The sequence below is a fragment of the Trichosurus vulpecula genome, chromosome 7 (assembly GCF_011100635.1).
Source record: "Trichosurus vulpecula isolate mTriVul1 chromosome 7, mTriVul1.pri, whole genome shotgun sequence".
NCBI classification, from domain to species: Eukaryota; Metazoa; Chordata; class Mammalia; order Diprotodontia; family Phalangeridae; genus Trichosurus; species Trichosurus vulpecula.
Genome location: NC_050579.1, coordinates 257,645,652 through 257,663,494, shown reverse-complemented (window position 1 = coordinate 257,663,494; position 17,843 = coordinate 257,645,652). Strand labels below are relative to the sequence as shown.

Genomic DNA, 17,843 nt, shown 5'->3' with positions numbered 1-17,843 from the left:
TTGCTTTTTTTCTCCTCCCCCCCACCCCGTTCTCTTCCCCTTCCCCCTCCCCCATCTCTCCTAAGGCTCTTTTCAGGGCCACCACGATCTCTTTTTAAAGAGCTGTTTTACAAGAATTCTGAGTTAATTGTGGGGTCCCGATCTATTTGTGATAAGCGTTTGCAGGGTTGGAAGCAAACGTTTAACTTAGATTTTGTGAAAGAATTTCCAACAATGTGGGGAAAAGTCTGTTGGGATGCCGAGTATAGAGCAACGAGCCAGTTTTTACGGTGTAGAAGTGTGTTGGAAACTTTAAAAATTCAGTTGGATTTCAGTCTTTTCAGACTTAAACCTGGGAAAGCGTCAAGGGTTAAGAGCCAAAGTTCAAGGTCTAGGAAATAGGCTTAAGGGTGGCAACTAAGGTGAGAACAAAATTCTAAGATGCGGGAGACCCACCCGAGAGCATTGCATCGATCACCGGGCTGACCCCTTTCAATCCTTGAGGGGAGAGATTCAGGGAGGAAGTGAGTGGTTTGTGGGAAGGTTGGAGTGCTTTGCCCCATTAGACGAGTAGAATTAACTCAAATTTGCTCTTTTGACATTGTGACTTCAAGATCCCTAGTCAAGCTCGCTGTCTCGTAGAGAAATTCAAGGCCATTGGTAGGAGGGAGGCCAGACAAGGGATACCAGACGTTTTGTTAAGATAGAAATGACTGGTTTTGAGACGGTAATAGCCATAATTTATGTAGCACTTAAGGGCTATCATTACCCTTAGTTTACTTTAGGAATGAGGAAACAGGCTAAAAGAGTGACTTGCCTAGATATTTGAACTCAGATCTTCCTGACTCCAAGTCTTAACACTGCACGCTGACGCCTCACTTCCTCTTTAGATTAATGTTAAATTAATAAAAATTGTTTCTGGCAAACTTTGAACATATTACAGAGTTAATTTTTATAACGACAACATAGGGGGAAGGGAATAAGCATTTATATAGCTTCTAACGTCTGTTTGCCTCAGTTTCCTCCTCTGTAAAGGGGGGATAATAATACCACCTACTTCTCAGGGTTGTTAGGATAAAATGAGATACTAATTGTAAAGCAGTTATGCCTGGCACATCGTAAGCACTACATACATTCAACCATCACCAAGACCATCACCCCTACTCCTACTACTGATGAGGGTTTGGGGTGAGAGGTGCTCGACACCCCAAAGTACCGACACGCCGGGTCCTGCCGAAAGAATTCGACTCAAGCCTTCTCAGCCAAGGGAAGGGATAAAGTTTATTAAGAGTTAGCCACACAGGCCTGCCTCGAAGACATCCCACCCCTTGCGACGCCTGTAAGGAAAGAGGGCCAGACCCATCTGAGCTAGATTGGTTCTGACCAACCTCATGGAGGCAAGATGGAGATTATATACACAAAGGTTGTGGGAGGGATTGAGGGGTGGTCTGGGGTGACCAGAAGAGGGGTCTAGGGAGGGACTTAAGGATGAGGTCAGACTGCAGGGTGGGGGAAAATAGCTGAAAGCTATATGGAAATGACAGACCATAAAGGGCTAGGGTAACAGAGCTAGGGTATAGATATTTTGATCAGGATTAAGGATGGGAAACAGGATTAAGGGTGGGAAACAGCTGGACAATAGGACTGGGCAAGGTAGGCATTTGGGCTTAATGGTTATAGCCTCAGGCCCAGGCCAGGTCGAGTGGCAAGATTCAAGGAGAGTTCAAGGGTTCAAGGGGTTCCCAGAGACTGTGCCCTCATCATTCCCCCCTCAAACAAATGGGACCCAAATTCTTTTGGGGTCAGGGACGGAAGGTCTCAGCTTCTGGAATTGCTTCCTGCTGACAAGGGGCGTAGAGCTGGCTTGATGGGTCCAGTTCAAGGGGTGCACAGTCATCTGGAAGTTGATGGCTTGGAGACTGGAGGAGACAAACCTGGCAAGGAAGTTAAGCAAACAACAAAACAGACAGTACAGGAGTACAGAGAAAGGACAATATCCCTGGTGGGAATTAAAGATGACCATTTCATACCTAGCTCCCCTAACCACTTGTTCTGCTTCGGGGTTCAGGAGTGTGAAACACATCCAAATTAGGTCGGGGATATCTAAGAGCAAGGTTTGATGTTTGGTGAGCCTATACTTAACCAAGCACTGGTGGCCCTCTGCTTCCAGGGTGCTCTGGCAAGGCAGAGCTTCTAAGGGCTGGTCTGCTAGAGGCTTAGAAGCTTCCTCAATTGGAATGGCTGTAGCAGCCAGAGAATCTAATTGTTTTGGAAAACAGGGGTCAGATCCTAAGGACTGGATTAGAATTCCCAAAGACTGTCCTCTCCTTCCTTCAGCAGAGTGAGTGAAAGGTTTTTCTAGATTAGGTAAAGCTAATGCTGGAGTGGTGGTCAGTTTAGTTTTCAAAGTCCCAAAAGCTTGTGCTGGGTAGGGGCCCCACTCTAGAGGGAGTGAGTCAGGGCCTTGAGTGGCAATTAATGGTTGCAGTCCCTCCCAAGCCTTGGGTTTAATTGGATATTGAAGGCAATGGAGGGAAACTATGGCTGGGGTGGCAGAAGTAGCTTGCCCAGGAATTCCCTGATCCCAAACAATTGGCTCAACCCTCTCCCACGCCTCTGGGGGAACATGGGGAGGTCTGGGAAACAGAGGGAAAAGGGAGTTATGAGGTTTAACTAGAGAAAATTGGCTTCCCAATTTCACCATCAGGTCCCTTCCCCAAAAGGGGGCAGGGCCAGAGAAGGAGTGTTCAGACAACAGATCCTTGATGCCCATGACCTGATGGGTCGAGGGGCATGTGGGGCCAGAGCAATTAGTTAAAACAAGAGAACATAGCCGTGATAAAGTGGGTAACCTTACCTTCTGCCTCGATTTTGCCCAGGGCTCCTCGAGAGAGGTGGAGAAAGTGGGAGCACGGCCAAGCCCCAGGCTTTCCCCTCCTTCCGAGTCTTGAGAAGACTGGAGGACAGGGTGCTGGGAGGAGGCTCTACCACTTTTCCAGCCTCGGGGACATGCTGGGCATGGTCCTGGAGGCATGGATCCTAGAGGCTTCTTCCAGGGGGGCGCCCTAGAGGGGCACTCCTTAGACCAGTGACCCTCCTTGTGGCATCGAAAGCAGGTTTCCCCTTTGCCAAAGTTGCCAGAAGCACCCTCCGGCAATCTCCTGGCCATGGCAGCCGCCAAGAATTGGGCATGTTCTCTGTCTCTGGCTTTTTCCTCTGCCTGGACTAAGTCTCTATTATTGAACACTCCGAATGCTGTCTCCAGTAATTGGGCCTGAGGTGTTTGGGGTCCCATTGCCAATTTCTGCAGTTTCCTCCTAATATCTGGGGCAGACTGATTAATGAAATACATGTTAAGTATTGCTGCCCCTTCAATAGAATCAGGATCCAAATTTGTATACTTCTTAATAGCTTCTACTAGCCGGGCCTGGAAAAGGACAAGGTTTTCTTTTTCTCCCTGAGTAATCTCCCTAATTTTTTGAAAATTTATTTGCTTTTGAAATGCAGTTCTTAGACCTTCTAACAGGCAAATTACCATATGGTCTCTCTTTTCTCTATCCTCACTCCTTTGATAATTCCATCCTGGGTCACTAGTGGGAACAGCAGCTGTTCCTGGGGTTTAGTTTATGGGGTTATTGCTAGCCAAACTGTCCCCAAATTTTTGAGCGTGTTCCCATATTCTCCTCTTCTCCTCAGTGGTACAACAGGTAGAGAAGAGGATATGCAAATCACACCAAGAAAGTTCAAACTGCAGGGACAGATCCCTAAAACCCTCAGTAAACTTAGTGGGATCTTCTGAGTATCTCCCCAGTTTTTCTTTAATTTGGATGAGATCTGAAATGGAGAATGGAACATGCAATCTCCTTGTCCCAGCAGGGGAGGCAGGCATTGCCCTCAGGGGAAAAAGCCTTGAAGGCACTATGGGACCTGGAGCTTGCGGCTGAGGTAGATTAGACTGCAAGGCCAGGGCATCTGCCTGGCAAGGGAGATCAGCTAGTACCTGAGGAGGGGTAGAGGTCAGAGGGGAAGATACCCCAGAGACCCAAGTGGGTGCTACCTCAGAGATAGAGGCTAGGGGAGGAGATTTTGCCGTGGGGGCAGGGCCTATGGTGATAGATGTTGCAGGGCCTGCAGTAGAGGCAGGGCATGGGGTCCCTTCGGCTGGAAATTCCTTCCTCCTTAGTAAAGGAGAAGTTAGGAATAATTGTCGGGAGACAAACAAAATAAAACAAGAAAACAAAATATACAGAAGGTACCTGAAACTTTCCCAAATTCCCAGCGCCGAAACAATTGAAAGAATCTGGCACATGCTTCCGGATGGGGCATCCGTCCATGTCCTTCGACATGACCACTGGACCGAGAACCACCTGATAGCGTCAGGTTGAGTTGACCACGACAGCCTGGCTGTCTGACTCACTGAGACCACTGGACCGAGCTGTCCGACTGGACCGAGAACCACCTGATAGCGTCAGGTTGACCAGGACAGCGTGACTGTCCGACTCACTGAGACCACTGGACCAAGCTGTCCAACCCACTGGCACCTGCTGAGGTCAGGCCCGAGAAGCACATCCAAAATGTTTGGAGAGCGAGGAGGGGGATTGGGAGAGGGGGAGGCTCACATACCTTCAGTCTTGGCTGGAGAAGAACTTGAGATTAGCAGTGCTTCCCGGTCAGGGAACCATAAATGATGAGGGTTTGGGGTGAGAGGTGCTCGACACCCCAAAGTACCGACACGCCAAGGGAAGGGATAAAGTTTATTAAGAGTTAGCCAAATAAGCCTGCCCCGAGAGATCCCACCCCTTGCGACGCCTGTAAGGAAAAAGGGCCAGACCCATCTGAGCTAGATTGGTTCTGACCAACCTCATGGAGGCAAGATGGAGATTATATACACAAAGGTTGTGGGAGGGATTGAGGGGTGGTCTGGGGTGACCAGAAGAGGGGTCTAGGGAGGGACTTAAGGATGAGGTCAGACTGCAGGGTGGGGGAAAATAGCTGAAGGCTATATGGAAATGACAGACCATAAAGGGCTAGGGTAACAGAGCTAGGGTATAGATATTTTGATCAGGATTAAGGATGGGAAACAGGATTAAGGGTGGGAAACAGCTGGACAATAGGACTGGGCAAGGTAGGCATTTGGGCTTAATGGTTATAGCCTCAGGTCAAGGCCAGGTCGAGTGGCAAGATTCAAGGAGAGTTCAAGGGTTCAAGGGGTTCCCAGAGACTGTGCCCTCATCACTACCATTGGCTGTCCTATGCCTTTCTTTCATTTTCTGAGAACTGGTCACCAATTAGGGAGCCTGAGAAATGGGCATTTCCACGTTTGAGGATTAACTCGTGGGTAATCCTGAGTTCAAGAGCTCCTAAGTTCTATAGTCAGGTGCTGGCTCTGGAGGGAGAGAGAGTTCTTTATCAATATGCTCTGTGGAGAAGAAGATGGTCAAAAGGATTGCTCTGCAGATGGAAGATTAAAAATATGAGCTCAGGGGCCAGAGGGTCTCTATTTTGTAAACTCTCCATGATAACTGTGCAGTTAAATGTTAACATTTATTCAACAGTTCCACAAAGGGTCTTTACCTTTTGGGGGCAGCAAAATAAGTGTAATGAGTAATCTGAGTGTTTTATGTTTCCTGTGCCCTCATCAAATATGTACCTTTGAATACTTTTTATCTTTTAAAGTTTCTGTGCCAGAGGTAACAAAAATCAGTCTCTTATCATACGCCCTTATTTTATATTTGGTACTTTTGTAGGAAGGGAACCAGTTACTCAATTTTGGGGGAAGCTCTAGATATAGATCATATTTAAGCTTTCCCTTAGATCAGTCAATAAATCAAATCAAAAAGCATTAGTTAAGTACTTATTTTATGGGGATACAAATAAAAGGGGAAAAAAAACCTAAAAACAAACAAACCTGTCTCTGCCCTCAAAGAACTCACATTCTAATGGAGATGATGAGGGTACAGTCTCCGGAAACCCCCTTGAACTCTCCTTGAATCTTCCCACTTGATCTGGCCTTCCCCTGAGGCCATAAGCTTTTTGTTATCTAGGCCCAAATCTCTACCTGGCCTAGCCCTTTATGATCCAGCTGCTTCCCACCCTTAATCCCATTAAAATCCCCTTCTCTTGTTTCCTGGAGTCTTGACCTCTGGTAACCCCAGTCCCATCAAGATCCTCCCCAGACCCCTCCTTTAGTCGCCCCAGACTACTTTACCACCCCTCAATCCCTCCCACAATCTTTCGGTACCTAAGTCTCAAATTGCCTCCATGAAGGCACTCAGATTCAGTTTAGCTCAGTAGATTGTATCTGGCCCGACAAGTGTCACATCACAAAGGGCCAGATTTCTTAAGACAACCCAATATGACAAATCCTTAATAAACTTTGTCTATTTCCTTGACTGACATGGCTCGAGTTGAATTCATTCGACAGTACCTGGCGAGTCAGTGTTTTGGGGTCTCGAGCACTCCTAAAAACCTGTGGTTCCCTACCTCATCATTTTTCTTTAACCTCATCAGAGACAACTTGCATATAACTATAAATAGATATGTCCAAGGTATATGCAGAGTGGATTAAAGAAAAACTTACGGGGAACGGCTGGGAGGGCCATAAAAAGTCACCTGCAAAAAGTGATAATTGTTTGAGTTTAGTGTTGGGATTCTAAGAGGCAGAGGTGATGAGGGAGAGCATTCTAGGCATGGGGGGTCAACTGGGGTAAATTCAAGGAATTGGGAGATTACAGTCGTGTTAGGAGCAACAAACAAGCCAGTATGGGTGAACCACAGTATGCATGGAGAGAAGTAAAATGTAAGAAGACTAGAAAGTGGCCACATTGTGAAGACTTTGGAAGCCAAAAACAGTGCTTATATTGATCTTGGAAGTAATCAGGGGCCACTGGAGTGTATTTTGAATGGGTTGGGGAACAACGTTAGCGGCATACTCGGACCTATGTTTGAGGAAGGGAATATGCATTTATTAAGCATCTACTATGTTCCAAGCACCGTGCTGCATCCTTTACAAGTATTTCCTTTCATCCCCTCAATGATCCAATGAGGTAGGGACGATTATGATCCCCATGTCATAGTTGAGGAAACTGAGGCAGACGGACTCGCCCAGGGTCACACAGCTAGTAAGTGTCCGAGACTGGCTTTGAATTTAGGTCTTTCCTGATTCCAGGCCCAGGACTCAATTCATTGGGTCACTTGACTGCCTCTAGGTAGGTTTGTTTGAATAAACAAAACAGTCCTTTGTTCTGAAAAGAGGACCAACGACAGCAGGTTGATGTTTTTTTTAAAGTTTTAAAATTTATTTTAAACGAATACAAAATAAGAAAAGAAAAAAAAAGCATCGGTGTGTACACAGCAGAACACAAGAGAGGATTCAATATAAAGCTGTACTACACATTAATTTCAAAGCTGTCCGTCTTTGCCTCTTTGTATGTTTTTTGTCCTCCGCTGTGTCCTTTTTACTTTATTTCTCCCCTCCCCTTATTGTTCCCCCTGCAGAAGGCTACAATTAAGTGTGGAGATATATATGTGTATGTATATGTTTGTGTGTGTGTATGTATATACCTACATACATACATACACATACATAAATATCCATAAACATACACATGTAGACGTCTACACTCAATGCATACCACACACACACACACCACACACACACACACACACACACACACACACACACACACACACAAAATTGGTGATAATCAAGAGAGAGAAGACTCTAGGGCGTGATCAGGAAAGGCTTCTTATCCAGAAGATAGGATTTTAGCTATGGCTTGAAGGAAGCCAGGAGGCCGAGATGAGAAGAGAGTGAATTCCAGGCATGGAGTATAGTTAGTAAAGAAGCTTAGAATCTGTAGATGGTATGTTTTGTTCCAATAAGAGCAGGGAGGCCAAATGTCACTGGATCACAGTGGGGGTGGGGGTGGGAGAAGGGTGTAAGGTGCAAGAAGACTGGAAAGGTAGGGGGAATGAAGCAGATCGTGAAGGACTTTGAATTCCGAATAGAGACCATTTTATATTTGATCTTGGTGGTGATGGGGAGCTACTGGAGTTTTTTCAATCTGACATGCACAACTGAGTAGAGAATAGATTAGAATAGAAAGAGACTTGTGGCAGGGAGACCAACCAGCAGACTATTGCAATAATCCAAGTGCGATGAAGTCCTGTGGCAGGCTGGTGGCAGTATCAGATGAAATAAAGGGGGCATAGAGCAGAACTGTTATGAAGGCAGAATCAACAACACTTGGCAACTGATTAGATATGGGAGAGAGCTGAGAGTGAGGATCTGAGGCTGACACCTCAGTTTCCAGACTGGGGGACTGGAAGGATGGCTGTTAGTATCTTCCACAGTAATAGTAGAATTAGGAAGAGGAAGAGGCTTAGGGAGAAAGATAATGAGCTCTGTTTTGGACATGTTGAGTTTCAGATGTCTATAGGACATCTAGTTTGAGTTATCTAGTAGTCTGTTGGAAATGTGAGCCTGGAGGTCAGGAGAAAAGTTAGGGATGGATCAGTAGGTCTGAGAATCATTAGCATAAAAGATAATTGAATCTCTGGGAGTCAATTAGACCATTAAGTAAAATAGTATAGAGGAAGAAAAGGTTCCAGAATAGAGCATTGGAGGATACTCACAGTTAGTGGGCATAACCTGGAGGAAGATCCAGCAAAGGAAACTGAGGAATGGTTGGACAGGTAGGAGGAAAACCAGGAGAAAAGAGTGTCTCAAAAACCTAAAGAGGATATAAAGAAGAAAATGGTGATGGACAGTATCAAGTGACAGAGAGGTTAAGAAAACCTCTGAAAAAAGACCATTAAGAACCAGCAATTAAGAGATCATTGGTGACTTTGGAGAGTGCAGCTTTAGTTGAATGAAGAGGCCAGAAACCAGACAGCAGAGAGTTAAAGAAGGAAAGGATGGGGAATAATGGTAGATGGGCTTCTAAAGGAGTTTAGCCACAAAAGGGATAAGAGATATTAGTGGTAGATGAAAGGGACGAACAGATCAAGTGAGGGTTTTGAGGATGTAGGAGACATAAGCATGTTTGTAGGCAACAGGGAAGCAGCTAGTGGACACAGACTGAAGATAAGTGAGGAATTGGGGAGGGGGGAGGGTGATTTACCTTGGTAACCTCTTCATGTAGACAGAAAGGCAAAGGAGGAATAATGGGAGAAGGTATATGAATATTTTGAGATGATGATAAAGGAAGGTGAAGTTCTTGGCAAATTATTTTAATTTTTTTTCAGTGAAATTTGAGGCAAGGTTCTCAACTGAGAGGGTGGGTGAAGGGGGAGCTATGGGAGGTTTGTGGAAGGATGTAAGGCTTTGAGAAAGTGACTGGGCTGATTGGGACAGCGAATCAATTAGGGATGTATAAAAAGACTGCTTTGCTTGAGTGAATGCCTTATATAAAAATTTACATAAAATATATTATATAAAAAGATTTGTAATAGACTAAGTCAGTATTATTTCATAATTTTCTTCAGCTTTGTCCAGTTTCGTCATTTCTGTCCTTACGCCATCTACTTTTTAACATCCCCTTTTCTTCACTCATACATCTACTAACCTGGTGCCAACCTTTATTACCTCTTTCCTGGATTATTGCAATAGCCTTCTGGTTGCTCTTCCTGCCTTGGATCTCTTAGCACTCCATACTCCACTCAGATGGAAAAAGGCCGCTCCCCGTCCAGGTGGCAGAAGAACTCAGAACATCTCCAGGAAGGTAGCCGGTCCTGCACAAATGTCTTCATTCTAGGTGATCTGGTCACGTTCAATGCCCATACACACTCAGAAGATCCAGCAGAGAGAGAGAGACAGACAGAGAGAGAGAGAGAGAGAGAGAGTGAGTGTGTGTGTGTGTGTTTTGGTCGGGGAGGCAGCATGCGGCTGAAGGTTGGAGTGCCACCTGGTGGCTAATTTCCACCCTCTTCATCAGTCAACCAACTTTTCCACTCCAGTGCCCATGGCAGTCAGGTTCTTCGGTAAAGAAAAATAACTGTCAAGTTATTGTCAAGATTTCTGCTCTCATCGCTAATAGGAATAATTCACACTATTTTTACACAAGTATTATTTCATTTCATTCTTGTTTCACACGTTATTTCGTTTTATACGTACAACCAGCCAGTCAGGCAGGCAGTCAATAAACACTCACTAGTGCCTGCTGTAAATACCAGACACTGTAAGTGCTTCTAATAGGGGAAAATGTTGGCACAAAAGTAGGAAATGGTCCGTAGTGCCAATAGAATGTAATACAAATAAGCAGCATAGTGAGCGGCCTACTTAACTGCTCGACCTTTGTTCTCCCTCCGTTTAAATACTGAAGTGTTTGCTCCGGGTACTAAGAGAAATCAAGGCTTCAGGATAAGATTACGGGCTCAAACTTTACTTCCCTTTAACATTGGCAAATAACCAGGTTAATAAACTAAAAGCAAGTTTTAGCATCATCCACATCCCAAAACTTGAAATCGTCGTCTAAGCCGGAAAACAATTCCAATCTTGCCCTCTTACCTCGCTAGGTCCCTTTCTTTATCCCAGTAACCGCTACATGTGACAAGCTCTCTTTGAAATTGTGAAGTGGCTCTGAAAAGAGCCTTTGTTTTCGTAGATTTCTCCCGGGCCCTCGAGTCCAGCTGCTTTACTTGCTCTTGGTTTTATGATGACTCTCCGTCTTCTTTGGCAGAAGCACAGCCTGAATGTTGGGCAAGACCCCACCCTGAGCGATGGTCACTTTGCCCAACAACTTGTTGAGCTCTTCATCGTTACGGATGGCCAGCTGGAGGTGGCGGGGAATAATGCGGGTCTTCTTGTTGTCCCGGGCTGCATTTCCCGCCAGCTCTAGGATTTCGGCAGTCAGATATTCCAAAACGGCAGCCAAGTACACCGGCGCTCCGGCCCCGACCCTTTCGGCATAATTACCCTTACGCAGCAAACGGTGAACACGACCCACTGGGAACTGCAGGCCCGCTCGGGAGGATCTGGACTTAGCTTTAGCGCGGGCCTTTCCTCCTTGCTTACCGCGTCCTGACATGCCAGCGGAGTTGAGAAGCTGCAAAACAAAAACAACGAAAGAAAAACTAAAAAGGCAAAACTAGAAACAAAAAGTCAATGCCGGTCCTTTTAAAGGTTTTCAGACAGTAGCTTTGACCGGCTGATTGGCTACCAAGCTGTGTAAGTAAAGTAACCAATAGGAGAACAGAATTGAAATCTGCTCATTTACATGCGGTTTTCTATTTTATGACGCCACCGCTACTGCTTTTCCAATGAGAAGAACCGGCTCTTAAGTCCTTATTTGCATATTGGGCCTATAAATAAAACGAAACGCTTGCTTTCCCTCATTGTTCTTAGCGAGAGTAGTTTTTACAAAAATGCCTGAGCTCTCAAAGTCCGCTCCCGCCCCGAAGAAGGGCTCCAAAAAGGCCGTGACCAAGGCGCAGAAGAAGGATGGCAAGAAGCGCAAGCGCAGCCGCAAGGAAAGCTACTCTATCTACGTGTACAAGGTGCTGAAGCAGGTCCACCCGGACACCGGCATCTCGTCCAAGGCCATGGGCATCATGAACTCCTTCGTCAACGACATCTTCGAGCGCATCGCCGGCGAGGCGTCCCGCCTGGCGCATTACAACAAGCGCTCCACCATCACGTCCCGGGAGATCCAGACGGCCGTGCGCCTGCTGCTGCCTGGGGAGCTGGCCAAGCACGCCGTGTCCGAGGGCACCAAGGCCGTCACCAAGTACACCAGCTCCAAGTAGACGGTCTCCGCATACGGAACCCAAAGGCTCTTTTAAGAGCCACCTATACTTTCACGGAATTGCTGTAATATGTAAGGTGGTCTGGTGCGCCATCCAAATCCTGATTCAAATTAGTTCTTTCTAACCCGGAACAAGTTCCTTACGTTTTTTCTCAAGCTATTAAATGCTTAGCGTGTTATGGGAGCCGATCAACTGTGAGACGATAAAATAGTTCCTGCTCTGGGAGTAATTTTGGGGACATTTAGCTGAATTTCTCATTTTACGGGTGAGTGTACCGAGCCCCGGAGCTTATTACGGGGAGGGGGTTTCAGCGATTTGTGTTTTATAAGTGGAAAGTTTTGCTCAGTTTTTAAATATGTTTTACATAATCTCGTCACAGTAACCTGATTGGGCAGGAATTATTGGCTCATTCAAAAAGTTGTTTTCTAAGAAGTGCTGGATTTTGATAAGTCATGTCCCACTTCGACTTATTTGACCTTATTTGGGATTTTCTTGGCAGAGATTCTGGAGTGGCTTGCCATTTCCTTCCCCAGCTCATTTTACAAATGAGGAAAACTGAGGCAAACAGGGTTAAATGATTGACCAGGGTCACATAGCTAGCAAGTGTCTGAGGCCAGAATTAAACTCAGGAAGATGAGTATTCCTGTCTGGGATACTGTCTACTGCTCCACCTCGCTCCCTGGTACCTGAAACTTAGGCTTTGAATTTACATGGTATCTTGGGGGAGTCACTTATACCCTGGCTTCAGGATTTAGATCTGTAAAATGAAGGGATTGGGTTTGAGAATTTTAAGATGCCACCCATGTACATCAGTTTAATCAAAGGACTTGGGTTCAAATTGATTCTACTTTGACTTTGGGTAAGTTACTCAACTCTAGGCCTCAGTTTTCTAATTGTACAATTTCCTCATTTTGAAAATGAGGGGATTTTACCAGATGTTGTTTGTGAGGAGAATACAAATTTTCAGGGGAAAAAAAATTAGTTAAAAACTCATTTGGGAGGCATAGAATGTTCAGTATATTTTCTTTTTCTTTTTTTTTAAATGAAACTATTTTTACGGGAAATAACTTCTTACTAATGTGGGGGTAATTCTTGAATTAACTACTTGGCATACTGTCATTTCAATGACTAATCAGAACAAAGACAAAAAGAATTAAGATAAAGGAAGAGAAAGGAACCAAGCATTTATATAGCACTTACTATGTGGCAGGCACTGTGCTAAGCACTTTTTTTTTTTAAACAAATATCCCATGTGATCTTCTCAATGACTCTGGGACGTATACATGGTATTATCACCATTTTCCAGTTGAGGAAACAGAGGCAGAGTAGGTCACACAGCTAGTAAGTGCCTGGATTTGAACTTGTCTAACTGACTGTAGGCTTAGTGTCCTATCCATTATGCCAGCTGCATAAAGATATGCAATTAAAACAATCCTGTAATGGCATATTTAATTAAATTATTTATGGTGGGGGAAAGGACATAGGCAAATAGTATGATTTCATGCAGAGGTTTAAATAATGAATCAATTATAATAGCACAAAACTCAAAGAGCCGAAAAGGTCCCAGAGTTATTGTGAGGATCAAATAGGTTTGCAAACACTTGACTTGCCAAGTGTAGAGATTTGCAGCCAAAGAAAGTACCAGTTTATAATATAAACTCATTTGTAACACCTTATGGAGAAGGATAATGGAAGATGATAACGTGAATCATCTCATAAAGAGGCACTGAGGTGTGGCCTCAAAGCTGTGAGACCTGAATTCAAATCCCAACTATAAGATGTATTGGTCTGGACCAGTCGCTAAACCTCTCAATGATCTTTGCAACTCTCTGAGGCTATTGGTTTTAGAGAACGTGTTGCTTTGGTGGAGGAAGTTCCTTAGCTACAGAGCTACTTATACTAATGAAATTACAGGTCCAGTCCCAGTCCCTACCGCCTCATGAAAAAATATTAAAGGGTAAATAAAAGATTTTTTAAAAATTTTAAGTAAGTTTTTGATATTTTCAGCTCCACCAACAATGTATTAGTTGTGTGCCCATTTAAAACCCCTCCAACGTTGCCTGTGGCCATTTTTTGTAATTTTTGCCAATTTGTAGGGTTTGAAGTGAAATCTCAGGATCGTTGTGATTTGCATTTCACTTTTTATTAGTGATTTGGTTTTTTTTTCATATGGTTGAAAACTTTGCTATTCTTTTGAGAACTGTTTGGTAGTTAATTTTATATCCTGCAATTTTGCTGAAGTTGTTTCAATTTTAGTTGACTCTTCGAGGTTCTCTAGAAAAACTATCGTATCTTGGGCAAAAGCAATAGCTTTGTTTCCTCTGTACCTATACTTATTCTTTCAATTTATTTTTCTTATGTTACTGTTATGGTTTTCATGTGTGCCATCATGTCAAGTAATAGTGGTAATAATGGCTATCCTTGTGTTATTCTAGATATTATTGGAAAGGCGTGTAGTCATTCTCCATTACACATAATGTTGAATCTTGATTTTTAGATAGATAATATTAACCATATTAAAGAAGGATCTATTACTAGTTGTATAGTGAATTTTCCTTTCAGTACTGTGTCAGCCATTTACCAAAGGTTTGTTCAAAAATAAACAGAATGGGTTTTACCTTACCAAAGGTTTAAACAAGGAACAAATAGAATTGGGCTATACATGTGCTATAATATGCTTATTTATTCTCCTTAAGCCAGAGAATCATGCATTGCAGATGAGTTGGAAAATAATTCTGAGCTCAAGAGGTAAACCAGCTGAAGGAGACCCTTTGTACACTTACAGGATGTAACTCAGGATGCCTGTATCAACCCAAAATTATAGTCTCCATATGTGTTGACCATAATTTGAGAAAGTAATATCTTTTAAAAATTTTTTTGCAGGAGGGAAAGCAGGGCAATTGGGGTTAAGTGACTTGCCCAAGGTTACACAGCTAGCAAGTGTGTAAAGTGTCTGAAGCCATATTTGAACTCAGGTCCTCCTGACTCTGGGCCAGTGCTCTACTCACTGCACTACCTTTCTGCCCCAAAAGTAATATTTTAATAGTAGGTTGTAAATATAATAAGAGAATGTCAGTGTATCAATTGAAATTATAGATCCAGGAGGTCTGTATTTGTTTTATCATTAACATGATTATATGTGTGTATATGTATGCGTATATGTACAAAATAACATAGCATAACGTGTCTATAAGATACCAAGATAAGAAAAGTTCCATTATTCAAGAGAGTGTCTGGTTGAAGGCACCTTGTCCTTGGTAGTCATAAACAGAAGAATGTTCTTGGTCAGCTTCATCTGACTTTGTATTTGCTGACACATAAAGGGGCATTTTGGGTTTGGTCAGAGAGCAAAGCAAAGCAAAGAATGTCTGTTATGCCAGAGCACACAAAACATTATGATAGGTTAAGCTCAGAGTGGGCCAAAAATTGGCCCTTTCTCCAAATGGGCCAATCCAGGTTTTAGGCCTTTCCCAGGTGAGGGGGCTCAACAAATGGTTCACAACTGTTAATTTCTATTTTGATTTTTCGAATTTCTAATCTGATGTTTAGTTGGGGGTTTTTGAGCTGTTGTTTACTTTAGGTGCATGTGTGCACCTAAAATTTCACTAATCTATTATTTCTCTTCACCTAGGAAGTATTTTAGTTGTATCTTTCAAAGTTTTGATATGTTGTCCTATCATTTTCTTTGGTGAAATTTTCTGCTTTTTTATGTTTTATTTTTTGACCTACCAATTTCTTAGGATTAAATTATTTAGTCTCCAATTAATTTTAATTCTTTCTTCAGGGGTCCTATATTGAATATATTTTTATTGAATTGTAATGTTTAAAAAATGTCTTTAATATTTCTGCTTTTCTGCATGTGTTTGTTAGGTTTTATTATGCTCTAATGTTTTTGTAAATATGCCATAAAAAGCTGAAAAAGATGTATGCTTTCCTGTTCCTATTGAGTAATCATCAGACATTTGTCATAACTTAACTCTGAAGATTTTATTCTGGTCTTTAAGTTTCTTGTTTATATTTTTGTTGGAACTGTCTAGGTCTGAAAGAGGTACATTGAGTCATCTCCTCCCCCCCCATAGTTTTATTTTATATTTCTTGTATTTGGATGCTATGTCATTTTTTCATATATACTAAATAATGAATTGATTTCAATGGTAATGTAGTTTCCCTGTTTATCTCTTTTAATACTGTCTATTTTTACAGTCATTTTGTCTGAAATAATGAGTGTTACCCTCATTTTTTTTAGCTTACCTGAAAAGAGTAGGTTTTGCTCTAGATAAGTATTTTCATTGTGCAAATCTTCAACCATTGTGTTTCTTAGAAGCAACATGTGTTTGGATTCAGCTTCCTAATACATTCTTTGATTCTTTGCTATAAGTCCCTTGCAATTTCTTTTTCTCGTTCTTTTTCTTGATTACCTTTTCATGCTTCTCTTGATTCTTGTGTTTGGAAAGTCAAATTTTCTATTCAGTTCTGGTCTTTTCACTGAGAAAGCTTGAAAGTCCTCTATTTTATTGAAAATCCATATTTTGCCTTGGAGCATTATACTCAGTTTTGCTGGGTAGGTGATTCTTGGTTTTAATCCTTGCTCCATTGACCTCCAGAATATCATATCCCAAGCCCTTCGATCCCTTAAGGTAGAAGCTGCTAGATCTTGTGTTGTCCTGATTGTGTTTCCATAATACTCAAATTGTTTCTTTCTGGCTGCTTGCAGTATTTTCTCCTTGATCTGGGAGCTCTGGAATTTGGTGACAATATTCCTAGGAGTTTTCTTTTTGGGATCTTTTTCATGAGGCGATCGTTGGATTCTTCCAATTTCATATTTTACCCTCTGGCTCTAGAATATCAGGGCAGTTCTCCTTGATAATTTCTTGAAGGATGATATGTAGCCTCTTTTTTTGATCATGGCTTTCAGGTAGTCCAGTAATTTTTGAATTATCTCTCCTGGATCTGTTCTCCAGGTCAGTGGTTTTTCCAATGAGATATTTCACATTGTCTTCCACTTTTTCATTCCTTTGATTTTGTTTTATAATATCTTGATTTCTCATCAAGTCACTAGCTTCCACTTGCTCCAGTCTAATTTTTAAGGTAGTATTTTCTTCAGTGGTCTTTTGAACCTCCTTTTCCATTTGGCCAATTCTGCCTTTCAAGGCCTTCTTCTCGTTGGCTTTTTGGAGCTCTTTTGCCATTTGAGTTAGTCTGTTTTTTAAGGTGTTATTTTCTTCAGTATTTTTTTGGGTCTCCTTTAGCCAGTCATTGACTTGTTTTTCATGGTTTTCCCTCATCACTCTCATTTCTCTTCCCAATTTTTCTTCTACTTCTCTAACTTGCTTTTCCAAATCCCTTCTGAGCTCTTCCATGGCCTGAGATCAGTTTGAGTTTTTCTTGGAGGCTTTTGATGTAGGCTCTTTGACTTTGTTGACTTCTTCAGGCTGTATGTTTTGGTCTTCTTTGTCACCAAAGAAAGATTCCAAAGTCTGAGTCTGAATCTCAGTCCATTTTCGCTGCCTGGCCAACTTACTTGACCCTTTCATTTTTTGTGGGCATAGGACTGCTTGTAGAGTATAGAGTACTTTGTCCTAATCTTGAGGGGCTGTGCTATTGTTTTCAGAACTATTTCTTCACAGCAAGCTCTGCCACACCAGCGATACTCCTCCCCCAAGAACTGCCAACCCAGACCAGACTGAGATGTAAGCTGCCTCTGCACTCCTGCTTAGATCCACCACTTAATTCCTTCCACCATGTGGGCCTGGGGCTGGAAGCAACTGCAACTGTAGTTCTGTAGCTGTACCACCTCTGCTGCTGTAAGCAGCCTTAGAGCTGCACCACGTCAGCTGCCCCCGGGGAGGTGGCCGAACTGGGAACTTCTTTCACTCTGTCCCAGCTGCTTTTTCCACTAACCTTCTCTGATGTCTTTGGTGTTTGTGGGTTGAGAAGTCTGGTAACTGCCACATCTCACTGATTCAGGGTGCTAGGGCCTGTTCCGCCCAGCTCCCAGTCTTGTTGGTCCAGACGCGGCTCACACTGGGCTCTGCTCCACTCTGCTCCCAGTTCCGTGGGATAGGCCTTACCCCGTGACCATCCAGGCTGTCCTGGACTGGAACCCTCTCTGCTTC

The 17,843-nt window shown here is 43.2% G+C and overlaps 2 protein-coding genes across 2 annotated transcripts; one reads left to right on the top strand and one right to left on the bottom strand.

The window, feature by feature from the left end:
* Positions 1–10,616: 10,616 nt before the first annotated feature.
* LOC118856844 (histone H2A type 1-J) lies at positions 10,617–11,009 on the bottom strand. The gene has a single exon (XM_036767371.1). It carries the CDS (start codon positions 11,007–11,009, stop codon positions 10,617–10,619), a length of 393 nt encoding a protein of 130 aa, XP_036623266.1.
* A 337-nt stretch (positions 11,010–11,346) lies between these two features.
* LOC118856848 (histone H2B type 1-L) lies at positions 11,347–11,727 on the top strand. The gene has a single exon (XM_036767376.1). It carries the CDS (start codon positions 11,347–11,349, stop codon positions 11,725–11,727), a length of 381 nt encoding a protein of 126 aa, XP_036623271.1.
* Positions 11,728–17,843: the final 6,116 nt, after the last annotated feature.

Coding starts and splice junctions, on each gene's coding strand:
- LOC118856848 (XM_036767376.1), top strand. CDS start 11,347: ATGCCTGAGCTCTCAAAGTCCGCTCCCGCCCCGAAGAAGGGCTCCAAA.
- LOC118856844 (XM_036767371.1), bottom strand. CDS start 11,009: ATGTCAGGACGCGGTAAGCAAGGAGGAAAGGCCCGCGCTAAAGCTAAG.